This window comes from Aspergillus niger (assembly GCF_000002855.4).
Source record: "Aspergillus niger supercontig An08".
In the NCBI taxonomy this organism is placed as follows: Eukaryota; Fungi; Ascomycota; class Eurotiomycetes; order Eurotiales; family Aspergillaceae; genus Aspergillus; species Aspergillus niger.
The window spans coordinates 777,820-800,450 of record NT_166524.1 but is presented as its reverse complement, the minus strand read 5'-3'; the positions used below and the strand labels follow the sequence as shown (position 1 = coordinate 800,450).

Below are 22,631 nucleotides of genomic sequence, written 5' to 3'. Positions count from 1 at the left end.
TGTATGTCTCCAACTGTGCTACCGCAGTACCAAGAAACAGAACCAGAAGAACTAGAATCAGAGCTTAACACTCTTGACCACGTTCTTCTTGATACCCGTAAGTTCACCACCATATCCACCACGACCTTCACCACCCTTGTACACCTGGCGAATACTGCCGAGCTTCTTCTTCTTCTCCTCGTATCTCTTTCTCTTCTTGACACGAGGGTTGCGAGAGTCCTTGCTACGCTTAGGCGCAAGACCCTTGTTCTTCTCGATCTGGTAGGTGATAGCACGCTTGCCATCGGGGCCGACTTCCTCCTGGATCTCAACGTGGCCGCCTTCACGGGCCGCAGCAGCGTAGGCGTCAGCGCGCGCCTTCTTGTCGTCCTTGCGCTGCTTGCCGCGAGCCGCGACCATGTCGTAGTAGTCGTCATCGTCAGATCCTTCGTCGCCGCGGAGCTGCTTGGCGACCCGGTGGTCTTCCTCGTCACTGTCGCCGCCCAGCTGCTCGGAGTCCTTCAGTTTCTGTTTACCACGTCTCTCGGCTTCGGCATTCAGGCGGGCTTGGCGGTCCCTTAGACGCTCACGGTAAGGAAGATCTGCATCACCACCTGCGTCACGACCGGCTGCGTTACGCTTGTTGGCTTTCTGTGCGAGTTGAGATGTGTAGAAGCGGAGAGAACGCTTCTGCTTGGCCTTCTCTTCGGCTTCCTTGGCTGTGAGGGCGTCTTCGTCACCGAAGTCGGAGTCGTCGGCTTCCTTGCTCGATTTGGTCTTCTGGGCGGCTCGTTTCTTGCTCGATCCGGAAACGAGCTTCGATAGATCGGCCAGGTTGGCTTCGGTCTGTCGGAGTCGCTCTGCTCGCCGAGCCTCTGCCTCGGCTTGTGCTGCCTCGGCTGCGCGTTGTGCCTTGGATACCTTCTCTGTCTTCTTCTTGTTCTTCTTGGAAGTTTGCTCCTCCTTGCCCTTGCTCTTTTGCTTGGCCGTAGGTGCGTCGGACATGATTTCATCAACTTCGGAGTCATCCTCGGCTTCTGATGCCTCCGGCTCGGGTTCACTAAGGTTCTTGACGGTCTCCCAGAGTTTCCTGAACTTGACTAGGGATCCCATTATTGGGTGGGCTCGTAGCTGAGCAGGCGATAGCGGAGCAGGCTTGCCGGAGTCGTCGGTGGAAGAGGTCAGGAGCATAAAGTACATGCCGATCGTACCAAGGTAAGCAGACAGAGCGCGGAACTTGACAACTGCAACAGGTGCGGAATCCGGGGCATCTTCGGAGTCATCGTTGGCATTGAAGCTCCGAGCGGCCTTGGCGAGAGCCTGATGCGTGGACTGAAGGTCGGCAAAGTCTTTCGCTAGGGGTTCGAACTCGGGATATCTGGACTTGAGTATCTTCAACTTCTCCTCTTCGCTCATATCCTCCGTAATCTCCAGTTGTGGTAGAACCTCTGTCACCTCACCGCCATCCCCCGCATCCTTCTGGTCCTTGCCGGATTCAACCCATTCAGATTCGTCAAAGCCAAAGTCTTCCTCGTTGATGGCCTGCAGATGCTTCTGCTGAAGTCGCTTGGCTTCTTCCTCCTCCTCAAGAGCGTCTGCTTCCGTTTCGATCTGATCCGCACTGTAAAGGTCCTTCTTGGACGAACCCCAAGCGGCGATACCTTCCTCGTCGTCTTCAGATCCCGGACTGCCGCCGCGCTTCGACTTGGATTTTGACTGAATACCATCCATGTCATCCTCGTCGTAGTCGTCGCCTTCGTCAAGGTCTTCCTCATCATCGAGATCTAGATCGTCTTCATCGTCGTCGTCGTCCTCGTAACCCATGATCTCTTCGTCCGATGCCTGGAGAAGTTCCTCTAGAAGCATAAACCTGTTAGTTAAGCATACCCACAGCATGCGCTTTGTACAACAAACCTTCCTCAGCCACTCTCCGACGTCTCTTTGCTTCCGGCGCCTCTTCTAGTAGGATTTGGTCGCGACCAGTCTGGAACTCATCCTCCGAATCATCGAATCGCTCCTCGATGTGGAATTTGGACGGACCATGCTTGTCCGCCTTGGGGGCCGCAGGGCGACCGCCGGCCTTTCTTTTTTTACCCATGATAGACTGTGTATGAGGGGATGAGAGAGAGAATTGCTAGTCCGGACTAAATCCTCCGCAGCGAATCGATAAACTTTCGCAATAAAAATTTGGGAGGGACACTCTCACCGCCCGGCAGACACTAGCCTCAGTTGGGTGTTTGCACCGTTTGGCGGGTCTCATGTTCCGCGGAGGATCACACCTTCCTATCTGGAACTGTTCCTATCATCTTTCCCAAAAAGCAACAAGATCCCGATTCATTCTCTCTCAATCGGCCATTGTCCCCGAACAGGAAGCTTCGAACAGCCCCAGACATCTTCTTCCTTTCTCTCCCCCCAATCTCACTTCTCTTTCTTTCCTATGCATTCTCTGATACCCACCATCTTTTACGACTCTTCCCCGACGACGCTGGGAATTTATACCATTCTTTGCGGACTATTCCTATACTCTGCTAGCAAAATGTTCGGCTTTGGTCGTAATCAGTTCGTCGTTCAGGGCAGGGTATGTTTCCATCGTCGCCTCCCATGTGTTGCCCTTAGCATGGTTGGCTAACCTCTTCTTTAGACCGTCGTTATCACGGGCGGTTCGGAGGGGATGGGCAAGGCCGTGGCTTGCCAGCTTGCAGAGAAGGGTGCAAATGTTGTGCTTGTCGCACGCACGGAGTCGAAGCTCCAGGATGCCCTCGAGGCTGTCAAGGTAAGTAGAGCCTCGGTTTTTTTGGAAGAATCTCAGCTAACTCTCAATTCTCTTGAAGGGTACGGCGGCTGAAGCCGACCGGCAGAGATTCCACTACATCTGTGCGGATCTGACCAATGCTGCGGAGTGTGACCGTGTCATGGCCGAAGTCACCGAATGGAACCACGGACAATCTCCCGATATCGTATGGTGCTGCGCAGGATACTGCAGCCCCGGCTTCTTTGCCGAGACCCCCGTCCAGACATTGAGGGACCAAATGGATACGGTGTACTGGACAGCTGCCAACACTGCTCATGCCATCCTGAGACGGTGGCTAGTACCTATTAGCCCCAGCCAGCAGATGCCACTACCTCCCAGACACCTTATCTTCACATGCTCTACCCTCGCATTTGTGCCCATTGCTGGTTATGCTCCTTACTCGCCAGCCAAAGCCGCGATCCGCTCATTGTCTGATACTCTCAGCCAAGAAATTGAGATGTACAACGGTTCTCGCGCCGACAAGTGCCGCTCGGAGGCTCCAGCCACGGACGTGAAGATCCATACAGTCTTCCCCATGGGCATTCTCAGCCCTGGATTCGACAACGAACAGAAGCTCAAGCCGGAGCTTACTAAGAAGCTGGAGGCTGCTGACAAGCCACAGACTCCGAGGGAGGTTGCAAACATTGCGATCAAGGCCCTGGAGAGGGGCGAGTACATGATCACCACGATGTTCGTTGGCGATGTGATGAAGGGATCAGCGCTCGGAGGCAGCCAACGGAATTCATTCATTAAGGATACTTTCACTGGCTGGCTCAGCAACTTGTTGTTCCTGCATGTCAGCCCCGATCTCAGGAGGCAGGCCTGGAGCTGGGGTGAGAAGCACGGCGTCCCATCTCGCCCGAGAGAGTAATCAATGGGGGTCTTCTATGCTTTGTGTGCCGTCGTTTGGTGTATGCGTTAGATACCCTGAGCGTGTCCTCTCTTTATCCTTATGGCCATTATTATGTTCGCTGGAGTATCATGTACTGAAAAATTCCGATTGATCATTATTTCAAGGTCACCATTGTTCCACTGTCTTCATGTTTTAGCTTGAAGGCCAGATTCCATAGGCTATACTGTAACTAGGAGCTCGGTGCAGGGATTCGAAGCGTCTCTACACGGAGAGGCGCTGTCCAATAGGGATGCAGTAGAAACCGAACGATGCCTTTGAGGCTGCTGGCAAGATTGAAACCTCCAACGAATGTTTGGATGGCACCTTTGTTCGCGGCCGAAAATAGCCGCGGAGTCGACAAAGCGAGGCTCCAGTTTAGGGCTAGTGGGTCGTGACGTTGGGCGGCTGCTGCAGGCACTTTGCTGTTCCATTGTTCCTGCGGCTGTCTTTCACCTCGACAGCCACAAAACTCTCTTCTGCTTTGCGCCCTTGTCCATAGTTTTCACTATATAAGATGCGCTTGCGAAAGCATGCAAGGTGACACTAAATATTGTGATCCCGCTACCGAATCGTTACATTTCAGAACCCTCAACACCTTCCGATCGCCGTCGACATCATGAACCGGGTCTTGGCTCTCCCAGCTCTGTTCTTTTGCCTCTTCACCTACACCCCCTCCTACACCACCTTCAACTTGATCTTCTTTTACATGACATGGACAACTCTCATCCTGTCGCATTCCCCTTTTAAGGTAGAACTGTTCGGCTCCATAGGCGTACGACTGCTGTTCTACATCCTCCCCTCGGCGCTGCTTTTCCTATTCGATGCGCTTGTCCCCTCCGCCGCCGTACTGCTCAAGGCGCATGGTGAACAGGGCCTACCGACAGGAAGCAAGAGACGAGGAGTTCGAGTTCGAGAGATTAAAGTCGCAGGATGGTCATTCCTCAACATTTTCATAAGCATCGCCGTGCAAGCTGCCATCGAAACTCTTCGCATCGGGTATTTCAATACGCGCAGTGCCCTCAAAGTATCCTTTACGATCCCTATCATACCTTGGAACATTGCCTTTCATCTCGCGTGTGTCCTACTACTCCGAGAGGTAAGTCCTATTTCGAAATGCCCACACTTCCCAGTGTTGGCGATCACCCGTAACAACACTCACTAATCACGCGCGCGCACAACTTCCAGATCCTCGCATACACCATCCACCGCTTCGTCCTCCATAATGACAAATACCGCATCACGCGCTACATCTCCTCCCTCCACCAAACCTGGTACCACTCGCTTCACGCGCCCTACCCTTCCACCGCCCACTACGACCACCCTATTCCCTACCTCCTCGGAAATACCGTCCCCACATTACTCCCCGCTGTATTCCTCCGCCTCCACATGATCACCTACGCCATGTACTTGAGCATTGTCTCGCTGGAAGAGACTCTAGCATACTCGGGATACTCTGCCATGCCGATGGACTTCTTCCTCTTGGGCGGGATCGCTCGTCGAGTCGAGAAGCATCTGCTGAATCGCGCGGCCGGGAATTTCGGCCCCTGGGGTATTGCGGACTGGTTCTGTCAGACTACGATTGGGGATGAAGAGGGTGAGGTGCTGATAGCGGACACAGAGGATGATGAGGATGAGCCTACACCTGTTCTTAGGGGGAAGGAGATCTTTGAGGCCAAGGTGCAGGAGGCGTTGGATTCGCATGCTAAGAAGACGCAGAGGAAGCATAAGAAAAAGTTGAAGCAGAACTTGTGAGTTGGTTTGGTGGGGAAATATATATTTCGTTGATATGTATATCGATGGTGTGTGGGGTTGGTTGGTTAGTTAGTATGTGTTTATGGGTCTTGTATCTTATGATGTGATGCTATTTCTGATGTTATGTACGCGCAATGGGTGATATAGACTGGCAGGGAGTTTGGTTCGACATGGTTGGGTTGGGTTGGACTTGGTCTGGTGTTTTATAGATGAGCTGCTTTCTATCCATTACTATTTTCTAAATGTTATCGTTATCAGTGTGAAATGTGAATAAGCATGTGGGGCTGGGGTCGAAATCGGAATCCCGGCAATGTCTTTGCCAAAAGCAGATAAGTAGTAGATAGTCGATACACACACAAATACTATGCCATCATACATCGTGGATATGAATGATCAACTACAACTTGATCTACCGCAGAGGAACAGTAGTGGATCGTTGATATAGTAAAATGCCCAATTCTTTTGATATTTTCCGCCCGAACCTGATATTGAAAGAAATTGGAATAGTCGTAGTGAACAGAGTGTAGTAACATAAAATTGAACAGCTGGAAATGGTATTCTTCTTTTTTTCTTTTTCATTTCGGCTCAAAGTTATCGACTGCAAGAAGGGGGTGTGAAACGGCCAGAATTGCTGGAGGAAGACAGTTCAGTTTTGAGGGAGATCAAGTATGAAATAACAACCGGTTTTTCCTTTCCTTTTTTAACCTCGGCATTAAAAAAACCGCAATCCTAAGCAAACATGAGGCTCGAATCGAGTTACATATACTTCATGAGCTGTTTCCTCCTGCGACCCCCCTTTCCTTTCGCAAGTGCCGGTTGTGGAGTTCGACCAGTTGCTTGCAAAAGATTGAAAGGGGGTTCTAGCCGCCGCCCCTCGCAGGACTCCTCCACAATAACTACCGAACCCGCGGCCGCCGCGTCACACATCTACCACTTCATCTCGTGGGGCTTGTCGCCGTTGCGGAGGCTGAAGGTGCTGGCCAGGTAGCTTCCGAGGAAAGCCTCCTTCTTGACGGAGGCGAGGATGGACTGGTCAACGGCCTTCTGGTCGCTAGCGCGGGCGCTGGCAACAACCTTCTTCTGTTGATGGAGAAAAAACGCTACATCAGTATCATCCGGCCACTTCCGCAAAAGTCGGACTCTTCTCGAAGGAAGAGCCCAACCACGGGTGTGTATGTGCACATACCTGGGGCTTCTCTCCCTGCTTGAAGAAAGCCTCCTCGGTCTTCTTCTCAGCCTTCTTCTCCTTGGTGAAGTAGTCGGCAGCGGAGACCTTCTCGATGGTCTGGGCGTCAACACCGCTGATGTCGATACGGGTGCTGGTGGCGATCACGTAACGAGCGTTGACACGGCGGAGGGGAACACCGTTGATCTTGAAGGGACCGGTGACGAGGAGAACACCCTGCTCGAGGTGCTTGAGGAGAACGACACGCTTTCCACGGAAGCGGCCGGCGAGGAGGATCAGAACGGTACCGGGCTGGAGGCTCTCGCGGACCTTAGCGGGACGGATAGCCTTGCGGACCTATATGTATATAAAATAACCATGTCAGAATGCCTGTTCCAATTCCTTCTTGTCCATTTCGAATTCCGGGGCCCCAATTTCTCCAAGATGCGATTTCCTTATCAACTCATGCGGTATAGAGCACTGGCCCTGAATCTTTGATTTTCCCCCAAACCTCCAGCTTTTTTATACAGGAGGTTCAATCTTTCCCAATGACCAGCGCAAACCCGTCGCATTTGTTCATAACGAAACCGCATCCGTTTCCACCTCATTTTCTGGCTCTTGCACGGGGTGTGGTACTGACTTTCTTGGGCTGCGACTCGTCATCAACGGGGTACCATTTCTGGGCCTTCTGGGCCGGGTGAGGGACGGTCCTCTGGCCCTTTCCAAACTGCTTCGTCTGGCCAACAGTAGAGTCCGACATATTGGCTGCTGGGGACGAAGGTGGTCTGAAAAGAATGTAGGGGGAGGGTGGTGGTTGTCGACGGCGGGTGGTTGTTGGAGTTGATGTGTGACTTGCTACTTGCGCCCCAGGACGGGAAAGTGTGAGTTTGTGTGGACGCGAGCCCTAGCCGAAAGGCGCTAGTGCCGATTCGGCGCCCCTTGATAGCGATAGCCCGATAACCGCTGCTTTGGTGGCCTCAGGCAGAAAACGTGTCTTTTTTGCCGTCCGCCTTTCCGGTCACCCGTAGATACCAGTCCCGCAGAAACCCAAGCTCCCTCCATTCTTCATCACGTTACTTGCCCGACTTGTTTGCGGGCGACGAACTGACGTACATTACTGCTTCAGCTTCTTCTTCCGTCAGTCCACAACCTACACTGTCTTTGCCGCATCGTTAGTGTGCGCCTATCATCAAACTTCTAGCCTAGAGAATTTGTGTATATTTTCAAATCTTTTTTTTTGCTACCTTCCATTAGCCTACACCAGAATACACCATGTCTATAGCTCCGATTATTACCTTCAAAGCGGGTATCTGTGACCTCGAGGTTAGTTGGATATGAAGCTTTCCCCCACCCGCCACTGTCAACACGTTACTCACCACATTTGTTTGTTTTTTGATAGACGTCCGGTGAAACCTCCGTCGTCAAGCCCAAGCCCACCCCCGGTTACATCTACCTCTACTCCGAAGATGAGCTGGTACACTTTTGCTGGCGCCCCAGATCTGCTCCCCACACGGAACCCGAGCTCGACCTGGTAATGGTTCCCTCCGATGGATGCTTTGTGCCTTACAAGCCTGTCGACTCTACAGCACCTACCAATGGCCGTATCTACGTCTTGAAGTTCTCCTCCAGCTCCCAACGGTACCTCTTCTGGCTGCAGTCCAAGACTCAGCACGAGGACGGAAACCCGAGCTGGTTCAGCCAAAGAGATCTTAAGCTAGGAGAGATTGTCAACGGACTACTTCAGGGTGAAGATGTTGATGTAGAACATGAGATCGCCAACCTTCCTCGAGGTGGTCCTTCGGGCGGCGATGACGACGAGACTATGGAAGATGTTGAAGGCGTGGACCATGACCCGAACCACAACCACGGAGGAAACAGCGGAGGAGCAGGCCCGGATGCGACTGGCGGTGATGTTCGGGCGGAAGGCCAAGGATCGAGGGAGGGTGGTGCCGATGGTGGAAGAGCGTAGGTACATATCTCGACAGTTTTATTTGTCTCTAGTCTTGAACTTTACTAGCCGGGATATTCAATATGCTCGGATATTTTGGTCACGATTATAGGCGTTCCTTTCCATGAATTCAAGCTAACCAGCATCATTTGGCTCACAGGGCCGCCGCTGACTCGGATCCTTCATCTGTCGTGCAGAGCTTCCTGCAGTCGTTGCATGGGGGCTCACGGCAATCCCAAGACCCCGAGAGACCTTTCACTACTCTGCAAGATCTACTTACAACCTCGACTACATTGCCTTTCCTGGAATCTGCGGACGAAAAAGCGGTTGACAATCTCCTGAGCTTCCTGCCACCATCGCTGCTTCTCCTGGCACAGGACAATGATCTCGACGAAGCCGCGGCAGCTGATCAGGACCCGGACATTGCTCAAGCCGCCCTGGGATCCCTCGAACTGACGCAAAAGAAAGAGATTCTGCGCAAAGTTCTACACTCACCTCAATTTGCGCAGAGTCTAGCAAGCTTGACGATGGCCATTAGGGATGGTGGATTACCGAGCATCAGCGAGGCCCTAAAAATTCCGGTTGCAAATGGAGGATTCATGCGTAGAGGGGGAGTTCCATTGGGTGGTGGTGATGCTGTTGAAGCATTCCTTCAAGGCGTTCGGGATCATGTTAAGGATTCGGCTCAAGGAAACCGTATGGACACCGATTGATTGGTTCCAAATAGCAATGATTGTGTTATGTTGACAGGGTCCTTTTTTTAACTTTCTTATCTCTTTTTTACTATTATTATCTTCAGCCAGCCATTCTGTAACTATCCACTGATGTTTTAGAAATCCATTAGCGGCCTTGCATGGATGTCTCATTCCCTCCTTAGCAGAGAGAGACTTGTCATGGGTTATTTTTGGCATGAGGTGGGTGGGGTAAAAAGGCCAGTGGCCAGTACTAGGCAGCATGATAATACTGGTAATCTTAATACCGTTAATAATAATGTGTCTTGGTTGTGGCGTATGGCGGACTCCGCCCGTTAATCTCAAACAGAATCAAGAATTAAAAAAGAAAAAAGTAGGGGAAAAAAGTTTCCGACTCGATGATCTCTTCCTCCACCATGGAAAAAAAGAGGTGGGACAGGTATCAAAGGCATTGCCGTATCGGGAGTAGACATAAGTGATCCTGTCAGGGACCAAAGCAAGTCAAATCAGTCCGTACTAAGATACATCATGGGGAGGGGGCACGCATATTCCCCTCCCGGGCGCAGCAGGGGGAAAATCCCAGCTTCAGACCCCGTTCCATCCCAGAGCCATCCATATCCACCCTCAATTATTGGCCGTGTGTCGAACGAACTCGACCCGGACCATTCATAAGGCTCGGACGTTTAGCAATCACTGGGCCAGAGAGCCTGGCCAATGGGCCATACAGAAGCCGCCGCTGCCGAATCCGCCCCAGTTTTGGCCGCTTTGGCGCCGTCCAGCCAAAGCTCCGCTGCGCATACCGAGCAATAATAATCATCACTGTGATCTGGAAGTCGACACGTTTGGGTTCCTTTCCCCATCATGCCCGCTGCTTCTTGACGGCTGCCTGGCTTGATTGGATCCTTGCCCACGTTTCCGCACGGGGTGCCACCGCTAACTTAACCAGAGTTCGTCAGCCCTTTCGTACTACTTTAACTTACTTAGGGAGTCTGTCCCATATTTTCCCCAGCGCGCTTTTACTTTGCCTCGGTCGTCAACGCTCCCCAGGGCCCTTCTGATCATCTCTTTTTCTTCTGGAACAGCCTGCGATGTCTGCCTTCGGTTAGCACTCTGACGACTGCCCACCATGGCTTCAAGTAGCCATGACCGCGGCCCCGACGACGATAACTTCCACATCGATCACTCAATCCCCTTGCAGGATCTCTCATCGCCAGACCATGAACGTGGAGGCCCAGGTGGTGTTGCGACAAGGCTGGGCCGATCTTTGACCGGTAGGGGTCGGACAGGGAGAAACTATGAGCGCATAGCGGTGGATTCACCCGTTGAAACGGCCAATGCGGCGGGCAATGCGCGCCCGCATCCTCACATTTCCCATGAAGAAGATGAAGAAGCAATCGAAGATCCGGAGGCGTTTGCTCAAGCAACTTCGTTCGGTCTCAGCTTTGATCCCTCGCCCAGTACCTCTCTTGCCCCGACGCATAGTCGAGCACCCTCCAGCGTCGACCTAGATACCGTGCCGCTCGACGGAGCCGAACACTACCTCGCCCACATCGACACCTACAATGACACCGCACGATTGACGGAAACCCAAAACGTCCAGCCCATAAGCGGAGCATCCGGCTCAGACAATGAACATCAGAACGATCGGGGCGGCACAAGATCGGTTCAATTCCCTGCTACCGGCCATTCGGGGTCACGATTGGGTGATGATCTACACAATCTGGAGGATGGTTTCGTGGGGAGATCCCGCGGGGGAAGCAATGCAGCGGACAGGTCGCGATCGCTGTCCCCCTCGGCCTCGGGATCTGCCTTGTTGCGGGCCAGTTCTATGATGAAGTCCATGTCCCAGCGTATTGTTAACCTTAGTAACGAACCAGAAGTGGTAGAGCAATCAATCCTCAGGGAGGAATCGCATAAGAATGCGCGAATGGAAGAGCCCCCAGTACTTCCATCTTTGCCGGACTATGCGCATGATGCGCCGTCTACCACTTCATTGAACAGTTCAGCTCCTAGAGAGAAACTGCCCTCGAGCAATAAGGCATGGCGCGGTATTAGCAATCCTTTGAGAGGGAAGTCGCTGGGTATCCTAGGCCCAGATAATGCTCTGCGGATGTGGTTGTGTGATATACTCGTCCACCCGTTCACAGAACCCTTTATTCTGATCGTGATCGTGGTCCAGACAATTTTGCTGACCATTGAATCTGCACGTTCTGTCTGGAAATATCCCCGCGCTGTCCGTTGGGGAGCCAATCCCATGGATTATCCCTACTTTGCCATCTTCATTATCTACACGCTCGAGATTATCGCCAAAATCCTTGTGTCAGGATTGATCATCAACCCTGCCGAATACAGCACCATAGACCGGTCGATGGGCTTCAGGAAGGCAGTGGTCGAGAAAGGGAAGAACCTGATCATACCACAGCGGCAATTCTCGGTGCGAAAGTCTGCCATGTCAGAACAACCCCAGGCCTCCATTATACGAACTTTTACGGGCGGCTTGAATCAGTTGGAGAATCAATTGGCCGATGACCCTCTTCAGAAAAGTCGCGTACGACTAGCTCATCGTGCATTCCTGCGACACTCATTCAATCGGCTCGATTTCGTCGCCTTAGTATCGTACTGGGTCTCCTTCTTCCTCTCGATATATGGAGTCGAAACTCGCCAGCAGCTCTATGTTTTCAGCATGTTGAGCTGTCTTCGAATTCTTCGTCTCTTGAATCTGACCAATGGTACTTCTGTAAGTAAACCGCCGAATACTCTTAGCCACGTCGTTCACTGACATCAGAGACAAGGTTATCCTCCGCAGTCTCAAGAAAGCAGCACCCTTGCTTGCGCACGTAGCGTTCCTTATCGGCTTCTTCTGGCTTCTGTTTGCTATCGTCGGCATCCAAAGCTTCAAGTCAAGCCTTCGGAGAACCTGTGTCTGGCTTGGCGTTGATGGTGAAAGCGATTACGCACAGAATGATCCAAATGGCTCTTTACAGTTTTGTGGAGGCTACCTCAATGCGACCACTAAACAACAAATGCCATGGATTCAGAAGGATAATACTCCGAGTTCGTCTTCTCCGAAAGGCTACATCTGTCCTGCAGGCTCTATTTGTCTTGAAGGAGACAATCCCTACAATGGGACGTTAAGTTTTGACAACATCGTGAATTCGCTGGAGCTTGTGTTTGTAATTATGAGCTCGAACACATTCACTGACCTACTCTACTATACTGCCGACAGTGACTATCTCGCTTCTTCTCTTTTCTTCATATGCGGGCTTCTCATATTGAGTTTGTGGATGGTCAATTTGTTGGTTGCAGTGATCACCCATGCTTTTCAGGTCATTCGAGAGGAAAGTCAGCGCAGTGCCTTTGCCGTTAAGAAGATAGACACGACTGAAAGAGAGGATTTGGCCTCTCGGAAGGTCAGTGCGATCAAGCGTCTTTATGACAAGACCGAATGGCTCTGGGTTTGCATCATCATTTTCGATCTTGTGGTCCAGGCTCTGAGGAGCGCTTCCATGAGCGACGATCGGGCCCAGTTTATTGACACCACAGAACTTGTTATGACTTTCGTATTCCTTTTCGAAATTATCCTACGATTTGCCTCGGATTGGCGCACCTTCCACAAAAAAACGCGGAATTGGGTCGATCTGGGCCTCGTCATAATAACGTGCATCATTCAGATCCCGGCGATCAAGCGTGAACGAGCATACGATGTCCTTACGCTCTTTCAAATTCTTCGAGTATATCGCGTCGTGCTCGCATTTAAGGTGACCAGGGACCTCATTATGGTTGTCTTTCGTAATGCAGTTGGTCTGCTGAACCTGATCTTCTTTGTCTTTCTGATTACCTTCCTTGCTTCCATTTTCGCAACTCAGCTCTTCCGTGGCCAGATTCCAGAGGAAGACGCAGACGGCGATACCATAATCATCACCTTTTCCGACATCTACAACTCTTTTCTCGGGATGTATCAAATCTTGTCAAGCGAAAATTGGACGGACATCTTGTATAACGCTACCACGTACACAGTGTCATACAATACAGCTTGGATCTCTGCGGCTTTCTTGATATTATGGTTTATCCTGGCCAACTTCATTGTCCTGAACATGTTCATTGCTGTCATCCAGGAAAGCTTTGATGTCTCGGAGGATGAAAAACGGCTTCAGCAGGTCAAAGCGTTCTTGCAGCAGAAACAAGTTAGCATGGCCTCGCAGGGGAACTTGTCTCTTTCCAAGATTTTTAAGCTGGGCAAGGACTCGAACCGGTATAAGGACCCTCTTGACCACGGCCCAGCGGCACTGGAGATGTTACTCAAGGATGCTGTCGTCCAGGAGTTCCTTGATGAGGATGAACCACCCGAGCATCGGCCAGGAGACAACGTCCCATTAGAACAGTCGGCCACGGCCGAGACAGCTCAGCCAGGATTCTTCTCGCGGATCTGGACGAAGTTCACCACGTCAATCATGCGTCGAGAGCCGAACCCTTTCTACTCCAAGCTGGATATCCCGCGTACATTTGATGAGCTAGACCCAAGGACGATGGCGAAGGAATTCGTTTCAGCAGCTGAGCAGAGGAAAAGGGCCCAACGAGAGTATCTCATGCGACACCCAAATTACAACAAGTCGCTGTTTATCTTTGCGCCAAACCACCCCGTTCGGAAGCTATGCCAGCGTATCGTGGGGCCGGGGCGTGGAGTTCAACGAGTGGAGGGTGTAGATCCCTACAAGCCTGTCTGGTATGCATTTTCCGCGTTCATTTACGCGGCCATCGTCGCAATGGTGTTGCTGGCCTGCATAACCACACCAATCTACCAGAAGAATCACTTTACGACGAACAGGGATTGGTTTACCTACACTGACATGGGCTTCGCGGTCTTGTTCACCATAGAAGCTATCATCAAAGTTATAGCGGATGGGTTTTTCTGGACGCCTAATGCGTACTTTCGCGGTTCCTGGGGCTTTCTTGATGGTGTGGTTTTGATCACGCTCTGGATCAGCGTCGGTGGATCCCTGTTCGAAGATTGGGGCGTCACCCGAGCGATTGGAGCTTTCAAGGCTCTTAGGGCTTTGAGACTCTTGAACGTCAGTGATAGCGCTAAGAATACTTTCCATTCAGTGATCATTGTTGGAGGATGGAAGGTCATTGCTGTAAGTCCCGCCCCCTGTTGAGCCCCCTAGAGGCAGAATCTGATGCGCTTGGCAGGCCGCGGCTGTTTCGATGAGCTTTTTGATCCCCTTCGCTATCTATGGAGTAAATCTATTCGCTGGACGAATGGTTTCATGCAATGATGGCGACATTTCAGGAAGCCTGGATCAGTGCATTGGTGAGTACAAGAACACGCCTTTCAATTGGGATGTTCTTTCTCCGCGAGTGGCCGACAATTCTTATTACGACTTTGACAACTTTGGCGATTCCCTCTTCATTCTGTTCCAGATTGTCTCTCAAGAAGGCTGGATCGACGTGCAGGACAGTGCTATGAGTATTACTGGTGTGGATATGCAGCCGCAGGACTACGTTGCGCCGGAGAATGGGCTCTTCTTTATCATTTTCAACCTGCTTGGTGCCGTCTTCGTCCTGACGCTGTTCGTATCTGTGTTCATGCGGAACTACACAGAAGAGACTGGTGTAGCGTATCTTACTGCTGAACAGCGATCGTGGCTGGAATTGAGAAAGTTGCTCCGGCAAATCTCCCCTTCAAAGCGCTCCTTTGACAATAAGAGCCGACAATGGAAGATGTGGAGTTACCGAGTCGCCGTTAAGAAACATGGCCCATGGGCGAGATGCGTGACATTCATCCTCACACTCCATCTGTTGTTGCTGGTCTTGGAATACTATCCCGAGCCGGATGTATGGGATCAGACCCGAGGTGAGTAGTTCTTCCTATGGCCTTGCAAACGAGCTTGTTCCCGCTAATTTAGTACAGAGATAATATTCTTTGCCTTCAACTTTGTCTACATTGCTAATGTTCTGATCCGAATGCTTGGCTTGGGTTGGCACCGGTTTAGCCGGAGTTCATGGGATGTGTATTCGTTGCTCTCTGTCTCCGGGACGTTCATAACGACGATTTTGAGATTCGTCTCGTCTAGCCAGGTGATCAACGAGCTGAACAAGCTCTTCCTGGTTTCGATCACTCTTCTTATTATACCCCGGAACAACCAGCTTGACCAGCTATTCAAAACCGCCGCAGCTAGTCTGACGTCGATCGGAAACCTCATCGCCACCTGGTTTGTCCTCTTCCTAGTGTTCGCGATCGCCATGAACCAGGCCTTTGGTCTCACGAAGTTTGGTTCACAAGAGACCGACAACCTCAACTTCCGCGATGTTCCCAAGGCGCTGGTGCTGCTCTTCCGGATGAGTTGCGGAGAAGGCTGGAACGAGATCATGGAAGATTATGCCACGATGAGTCCTCCGATGTGCACCTACGATGGCAACTTTTTCTTAGATGACTGTGGCAGTGCGCCATGGGCTCGGACGCTGTTCATTGCTTGGAATATTATCAGCATGTATCTCTTCGTCTCACTGTTCACGTCCTTGATCTTCGAGAGCTTCTCCTACGTGTATCAGAAGAGCAGTGGGCTCTATGCGATCAGCCGCGAGGATATCCGCCGTTTCAAGCATGCGTGGGCTACATATGACCCGGACGGAACCGGGTATATCACCAAAGAACAGTTCCCGCGACTGCTGGGAGAGCTCTCGGGGGTGTTTTCGATGCGGATCTACGATGGTGAGTTCACTATCGGCCAAATCATGGAAGAATGCCGGGTGGACAAGCGCGACTCGCTGCTTGCCCATCGCAGAGTGGTCGACGGGCTAGACTTGGACAAGATGGCCCGAATCCTTCGACAGATCCCAACGGACGTGGTGCGCAACCGCCGGCAACGGCTGAATGCGTTCTATGAGGAGGTGCTTGTGTCGGCGGACCCGGTGCGCGGCATCTCGTTCCACTCCTGTCTCATGATCCTGGCCCATTACAACGTGATCAGCGACAGCAAGAGTCTGCGACTGGAAGAGTTCCTGCGCAGACGGGCGCGACTGCAGCGCGTCGAGGAAACCATCCGTCGGCAGACGGTGATCGGCTTCTTTGACACACTGTACTGGTCTCGCGAGTTCCGGCGCCGGGTTGAGCATAAGAAATCGGCCCGGATGAGTGGTGTTCCTCAGTTCTCGGTGCCGGAGATCTTTATTGATGACGGATCTCACGATGAGCCGGCGGCGGTCGAGGGGCCACGAGAACAAGCACGCGACGCGCTTACCGGAGAAGAATCGTCGCAGCAGCCGATGCTGTCCCCGACGTCCCCGACCGGGCGAGCCACCCGGTACCAGCTGCCACCCATCGATACCAGTCCGCTGGGTCGGATCTCTGTCCTGAACTCCCCGTCGACGGAATGGTCCAGCATCAGCCCATCGCTGTCGCCTCTGCGGGAGCGAGCCGGCACGACGTCGTCGTACGGCAGCGGAGGTGATGTGCATGATGAGCAGGCAAGCCCAGCGCATTCGCGGCAGAATAGCGCGATGAACGTCAACGATGTGATGCAGTCGCTGGGCGAGTCGGTATGGGGAGAGAGTATCCGACGCAGCTTTACACAGCGACGGCGATCGGGGGAGTGAGGGAATAGATGAGTTGGTTGATATATGAGCGATGTTGCCACGATCTTGGTTATTACTTTTTTTTTTCTCTTTATTAGAGATGTGAACATGGGGATGATTTCAAATCTTCACCCTTGACTTTGTTTCTTGCTTGACTCTCATTTCCATTTCTTGGTTTACTCCTGTTTTTTGGCGTGTCTTGCTTTTATCCCTTTCCTCTTACTTATTTGCCGTGCCGTTCCCGATGTTACGATGCTTCCATCATCTACTGTCTGTCTATTGTTTTTGGGTGATCCATTTGCTGGTCTGTGTGATCTGTCAGTGACCGAAGTATGGGGAATGATGTGGATGAGGTAGAGAAAGAATGAGTGCGTGTTGTTGATCGCTACGAGACTAGGTGTTTTGCATAGCGGGGGCGTGTGGGCGAAATCCACTGCGTTACTTGGTTCCGAGCGCAGGTCAGTTCATCCATGCGTTTGCATCATGTGTATGTGTATGTGTACAGTTTATTTCTTTTCTAGCTAGAAAGTCGACACAGAGAGAGAGAGAGGAATAGATCAATGATGATTGATTGGTAATTTTCAGCAATGAATTTTCCTTCCCAGGATGCTTGGCATTACCGGATTGGGCAACGATGAAGGTTGGGTTTATGAAATCAGGATGCAGGGAGAGAGCCGACACGAACACGTATGTTATCTCCAGTCGTACGTCTGTTTAAGGATGAAAGACAGGGAAGGAGAAAAAAGAGACGGCCGCAGGCGGAAAAGAAGGGGAAGAATGAAAGCCAAAGCAGGAGGCACATCGGAAGGGATAAGATAGTAGTTGAGATGGCCGGATGCAGCAACGAGGGGGCAAGGAAAGTCACTGCGTTCGGCGACTTGCTGGTCGCCCTCGTTCAATCATCTTAACCCCGTCTAGTTTACACTTAATTCCTTTCCCTTTTTCTCCTTCCTTGCCTGCCGCTTTTGTTGATTCAAGGCTGGCTCGGGGTTCCTTTTCGTCTTGAAATGATGTGGATGCAAATGGGGGGGCCCCTGCTGGTCTTTGGTTATAAGAAGGTTTAAACTACTCCGTCGGCCTGCCTGCTTGCTCTAGTTACTTCTGGCTGCTTCTTTGTTATTGATGCTGCAATGAGGCGTGACTCCTTCCTCTGACGTTATTGTCGTCATTCAACTCTTCAGTGACTAACTTATTATTTGCTTCTGATATTATTGTACCTGACCTGATCCTAAACCGAGATCTCGTTATTTGTCTCCCCACATACTTTTGAAAGTTCTCTTTGCTTGCTTTGCTTTGCTTTGGTGAGGCGAAACCCGAGTAAAACGAGACCGACCACCTGACTCGATCCAATTTTCCCTCCGAGTCTCATTCTATTGATTTCAATCAAATCAAATCTCATCCATACACTGATTTTATCTGTCAATCTTAATTACTTTATTATTCATATTGTCGGTCAGCCCGCGCGCACCTGACATCATCTCATTTTATTATCCCATCTTACCTTTTTACTTTATTGTCTCTTCCTTCCCACCCCCCAGACATCCTCAGTTCCAATCTGATCTATCCTCCTCATCTTCAAACAATCAACCAATATGCGCCCTAACCAACCCACCCCCCTCCACCTCCACACTTCTTTCCCTTCATCATCATCATCATCACCATCCGACCGCAACACCAAAATGTCCACCTCTACCACCACCACAACAACAACATCAACCATAATCCCACCCCATCCACACCCCCCATCCTCAAATACTATTAATCCCGGCGGCGGTCCATCCTCCCCATCCCTCTCCGTCACTCTCTCCATTCCATCCACCACCCCAACTCCACTCAGCTCCACAACCGCCAGTCCCACTTCCTCGCCCACCTCATCGCCCGTCCCCCGCCGTCGCTTCAACAACCACCACGCTATCGGCAGCCTCAACAGCACCTCTCTCTCCGACTATGGCCAACAAGACTACTACTGCCGAAGTCGCAGCCGCAGCCAAAGTCCCTTCCGGTACTACCACCACCATCATCGTCCCTCGTCCATGTCGATGATGCTGCTGCGGCGGAGACCCTCCAAGGTCGATTTGGCCTTGTCCGAGGAGCGATCCCGTGCCGATGAGGATAAGATTGAGCGTCTGGGATTGGATCTGATGGAGCCGAGACCCGTGGATCCGTTGTTGGGGGTCGGGTTTGCGTTGGATAGTATGGATGCGAGTGTTTTTGGTGGGGATGGATTGGATGGCGGGGTGTTGGAGAGGAGTAGTGTCCAGCCGAGGTTTGTGATGGGGGGGATTTTTGAGGTTATGGAGGGGAGGGGGTGAATCTTTTATTCAATTTTAATTACTTGTCAATGGGGTTTGGGATGGAGTATTGGGATTGTTTTCGTCGGGATTGAGCGATTTGTGATTCTGGGATACCTTGGTGAATTGTGATTTATTTAATTTATGGATGGGATGGGATGGGGTGGAGTTTATTTTGGCATTTTCATTGTTTAGAGGGTTTTGTTATGTGCTTGCTTGGTACTTTGTTTTACTTTCTTATGATTTGATAATGATTCTGAGTGAATCTGATTATCTGATTCTTTTCCTGCTATGAACATATCATTCAGGTTAATGCACTGCATAAGTTGCAGGCTAGCATACATAATGAACATTTCTTGTTTCCTCAACTTGCTAGTTTTTGTCCACCTGTCCTTTCTTTGCTCTGAGCATGAATTAGAATAAGAAATGACCGACTCTGTAAAAATAGGGTGAGTACACCCGCGTGTTGCTTATCTGAAGGCCAGCAGTGTACATGGAACTCCGTAAAGTCGCAAATAGGAAGCAAAGTGGGAAAGAAGAAGAAGAAAGACAATGTAATTGAATCCACCGGGGTATCTGATATCGAGACGAAGAAATTCACATGCAAGAGATTCGAAAGACACCGAGGCCTTTGAACCGTTCCCCAGAGAATACATAGATGATGCAATGCAAGGCAAGAACTCAAGAAAGATGCCCAACTCCCATATAGAAACGATGATCGCATGTACCTCACCTCCTCAAGAAATTCCAGACATGCAGTTCATCAACTTAACGCGCACTCTCATGCAATGGCATATGATATCATATCATAATATGAAGTCAACGAAGTGTACGTCGAAAGAAAGTCCGCATAGAGAAAAGGAATTGAAGGAGAAGAATCACCCCCTCTTCGCCTTCCTCTGATTCGGCCACAGCTGACCTCGACAATTACTCTCCCCACAGAGGCAAGGAACGGCATTCGGATCAACTTTCTTGACTTTCTCCCAGCCGGGATTATAATCAAATGTCAGTTCCGTCATAGGCGGCACATCTTTAAAAGCGAAGAAAGCCAAGTCGTACAGGTAATCGTCAGCGTGGTTGCGGGTCACGGTAATCATGCGACAGTTAGGGTTGCATGAGTGATTCATGAATCGCGTTGGACCACCGAATTTGTGTCCGTCTACTACGTATTTGCTGTCTTCGCCGGTGGCGAGAAAGTCGAGACTGAATAGATACGAGTGTCTGTTTTGAGATGTCGCGACGTCTTCGCGGATGTCGGCCACTTCTTTGGTGATGACCTCCCCGAGGTAGCAGTCGATGAATTGACCTGCGCGAATGTGGTCGGGGGAGCGGAGGCCTTTTTTCTTGATTAGTATTTATACGTCTAAAATGAATATGGCCTGTGACATACCGAACCCTCGATTACCGGTCTGGAAAATCTCTAGCCGTACCGTCCGGCCATTCTGCACCACCCGATTCCAGCACCGCTCATCACATCCACATCTCGAACTACACTCGTAGATCATGGCTTTTCGTTTTAGGAACTCCGGGGTGAGAACCAACAATCGCCCATCATCGTCAGCCCGCTTATACGGCACCATTGGGTCATTGGTCTCCTCTTCTTTGCTGAGACAAAGACATCTTGCTGGATCGCAGAATCCGTCACAGCTACATCCCGCAAGGAACTCCTCTGGAACAGGCGTGACCCCTTGTCGTAGCTTGTATGCATTAACGAACTCAAAGTTGGCTGCGAACTGCGCTAGCTGGTGCTGGTCCCCAGATGCAAAGGTTACTTTGGGGCCTCGGATCTTTGCGAGCTTCTGCTGCAGGGTTTGGTGCAGCTGTGCGCTGATATCCGGCTTAGAAGTCAACAGCGGGCCAGGGGCGCCGATAGTGAATGGGATGGCTGCTCGATTGACTTTTCGGGCCACAGGGTATGCGCCTTTCAAGGCGCGTTTCTCATATGCGTCGGTTGGATAGAAGTTCTCGGAGAGGCCAATTGGAGAAGGGACGGAGATCACTTCGGCTGAATCGAGTTCTTGTTGCTGGCGCCGAGAAGGCGAGGGAATTACTACGCTGAGAGAGATAGGGCCGGGACTGGGGGTTTGAAATGATATGGACCGACGGGTGCTTAAGAGGGATCTCTGCTTTCTGTCTTCATCCCGGTCTTGGCTGCGGCGGTGATCGTGATTGGTGGTCGTGAGATTGAAGGGTGACGATGAGCGAGTAGATGTTGCATTAGACTTGATCTGCAGAGGTCTGTTTTCCTTACTAGCAGAGATGGCGTTAGGATTAAAGGAGGAGGTTCGAGCAGCTGTAACTCTGCGCCGAATCTGAACAGGCTTGACATCCTCGTCATCATCATCGTCATCCTCTATTTCGATAGAGATGGCGTGCTGATTGGCGCGGTTTGCCGACTGTGGTTGGGAAAAAGACCGCGGCTGTGATTGCGGCCGGCGGGGCAGGAAGGATGCCAGCAGTTCCTCTGCATCTTCAGATTTCCTTTTCAAGGGAACTGAGGACGCAGGGCGGTGGGTGAGAGTGGAAGGAGACTTGGGGGTGTTGTTCTGAAGAGGTGGTGCTGAAGATGGCACATGATTCTAGATGTATCAAGTCAGCTGATCCTCTCACGAACTATAGCAGGGGTTGCGCAGTGAATAAAGTGAAGCAAAATTGTGAAGGTCACAAGAACATATAACAGAGAAAAAAACAAGTGCGAGACTGTCAGATTCCAATCTCTTTTGACAAGAAACAAAAAAAGAAAGGAAATTTCCAATTTAAAAAAGATGTTGTGGCATTGGTACAAGTGCGCACAACAGAGGACATCCATGCAATGCAGTATAGCCGCTCCCTCATACAAAAGTAGATAGACAACTAGCCGCAAAAACAACACCAAAATAACACGACGCCAAACAATTTTGAAAGGGCGGAAATGCATAAAAGTGCAACTTACCTCATTTCTCTCCTCTGAGTCTGAGTCGACCGTAAGATCGATGACCATGGTGGCAGATGCAACAAGTACTCAGCTTTGTAGCAGTAGTAAATTCATAGGTAAAATGACTACCACAAGAATGACACGCCTATAGAGGACAACATGAGCCTGGTGGCTGCTGAAGATGATCATTAGAATAAAATCAGGTCTTGGAGTTAGGAGTGAACCAAAAATAAGACTAGACTATTTTAGGAAATTACAAGTCAGCTGATTTATAAATTATTTAGTTTCAGTGAATTGGCTGATATAACACTACAATTTATATCAAATGTAACTGACAAATTAATATTTCAATAATTAAAAGGATGAAGAAGAAGTGGCATTAAACTATCCCTTTATTTTGGACTTCTACTGTTATGCTGGTTTGTTATATCAGAAAAACACTTGGTAAATTGCACCGAGCATTCTAGTCTGACCAATAAGGGTGAGTCGTGAAAGAGAAACCATAAAAGGGGCTAATCCTGTTATCTTTGCCTAGTTCCGCCCTGCCAAAACAACAAATGCAGACACAATAGTATCAAGACAGCACATACAGCACAACTTGGTAAATTAGTGATAATAATTATATAGACATA

General features: G+C 50.7%; 9 protein-coding genes across 9 annotated transcripts; 5 read left to right on the top strand and 4 right to left on the bottom strand.

Moving 5' to 3' along the window:
• Positions 1-57: 57 nt before the first annotated feature.
• Positions 58-2,077, bottom strand: An08g03460 (uncharacterized protein; the record flags this gene model as incomplete). The annotated part of the gene is made up of 2 exons (XM_001392425.3): positions 58-1,835; positions 1,894-2,077. 2 exons carry the CDS (start codon positions 2,075-2,077, stop codon positions 58-60), a joined length of 1,962 nt encoding a protein of 653 aa, XP_001392462.1.
• A 438-nt stretch (positions 2,078-2,515) lies between these two features.
• On the top strand, positions 2,516-3,641 carry An08g03450 (uncharacterized protein; the record flags this gene model as incomplete). The annotated part of the gene is made up of 4 exons (XM_059748951.1): positions 2,516-2,557; positions 2,621-2,752; positions 2,811-3,237; positions 3,274-3,641. The coding sequence occupies 4 exons, from the start codon at positions 2,516-2,518 to the stop codon at positions 3,639-3,641; spliced, it is 969 nt and encodes a 322-aa protein (XP_059603968.1).
• Positions 3,642-4,278: 637 nt separating this feature from the next.
• Positions 4,279-5,414, top strand: An08g03440 (uncharacterized protein; the record flags this gene model as incomplete). The annotated part of the gene is made up of 2 exons (XM_001392423.1): positions 4,279-4,758; positions 4,848-5,414. 2 exons carry the CDS (start codon positions 4,279-4,281, stop codon positions 5,412-5,414), a joined length of 1,047 nt encoding a protein of 348 aa, XP_001392460.1.
• Positions 5,415-6,341: 927 nt separating this feature from the next.
• Positions 6,342-7,339, bottom strand: An08g03430 (60S ribosomal protein eL6; the record flags this gene model as incomplete). The annotated part of the gene is made up of 3 exons (XM_001392422.3): positions 6,342-6,494; positions 6,601-6,936; positions 7,220-7,339. 3 exons carry the CDS (start codon positions 7,337-7,339, stop codon positions 6,342-6,344), a joined length of 609 nt encoding a protein of 202 aa, XP_001392459.1.
• Positions 7,340-7,851: 512 nt separating this feature from the next.
• On the top strand, positions 7,852-9,240 carry An08g03420 (uncharacterized protein; the record flags this gene model as incomplete). Its single annotated transcript, XM_001392421.3, has 3 exons — positions 7,852-7,902; positions 7,979-8,544; positions 8,688-9,240. The coding sequence occupies 3 exons, from the start codon at positions 7,852-7,854 to the stop codon at positions 9,238-9,240; spliced, it is 1,170 nt and encodes a 389-aa protein (XP_001392458.1).
• Positions 9,241-9,725: 485 nt separating this feature from the next.
• On the bottom strand, positions 9,726-10,281 carry An08g03410 (hypothetical protein; the record flags this gene model as incomplete). The annotated part of the gene is made up of 3 exons (XM_059748950.1): positions 9,726-9,842; positions 9,945-10,156; positions 10,200-10,281. 3 exons carry the CDS (start codon positions 10,279-10,281, stop codon positions 9,726-9,728), a joined length of 411 nt encoding a protein of 136 aa, XP_059603967.1.
• Positions 10,282-10,345: 64 nt separating this feature from the next.
• Positions 10,346-16,815, top strand: An08g03400 (uncharacterized protein; the record flags this gene model as incomplete). The annotated part of the gene is made up of 4 exons (XM_001392419.1): positions 10,346-11,956; positions 12,012-14,354; positions 14,410-15,073; positions 15,131-16,815. 4 exons carry the CDS (start codon positions 10,346-10,348, stop codon positions 16,813-16,815), a joined length of 6,303 nt encoding a protein of 2,100 aa, XP_001392456.1.
• A 1,571-nt stretch (positions 16,816-18,386) lies between these two features.
• Positions 18,387-19,106, top strand: An08g03390 (uncharacterized protein; the record flags this gene model as incomplete). Its single annotated transcript, XM_001392418.3, has 1 exon — positions 18,387-19,106. The coding sequence occupies one exon, from the start codon at positions 18,387-18,389 to the stop codon at positions 19,104-19,106; it is 720 nt and encodes a 239-aa protein (XP_001392455.3).
• Positions 19,107-19,963: 857 nt separating this feature from the next.
• On the bottom strand, positions 19,964-22,065 carry An08g03380 (uncharacterized protein; the record flags this gene model as incomplete). The annotated part of the gene is made up of 3 exons (XM_001392417.1): positions 19,964-20,421; positions 20,476-21,664; positions 22,018-22,065. The coding sequence occupies 3 exons, from the start codon at positions 22,063-22,065 to the stop codon at positions 19,964-19,966; spliced, it is 1,695 nt and encodes a 564-aa protein (XP_001392454.1).
• Positions 22,066-22,631: the final 566 nt, after the last annotated feature.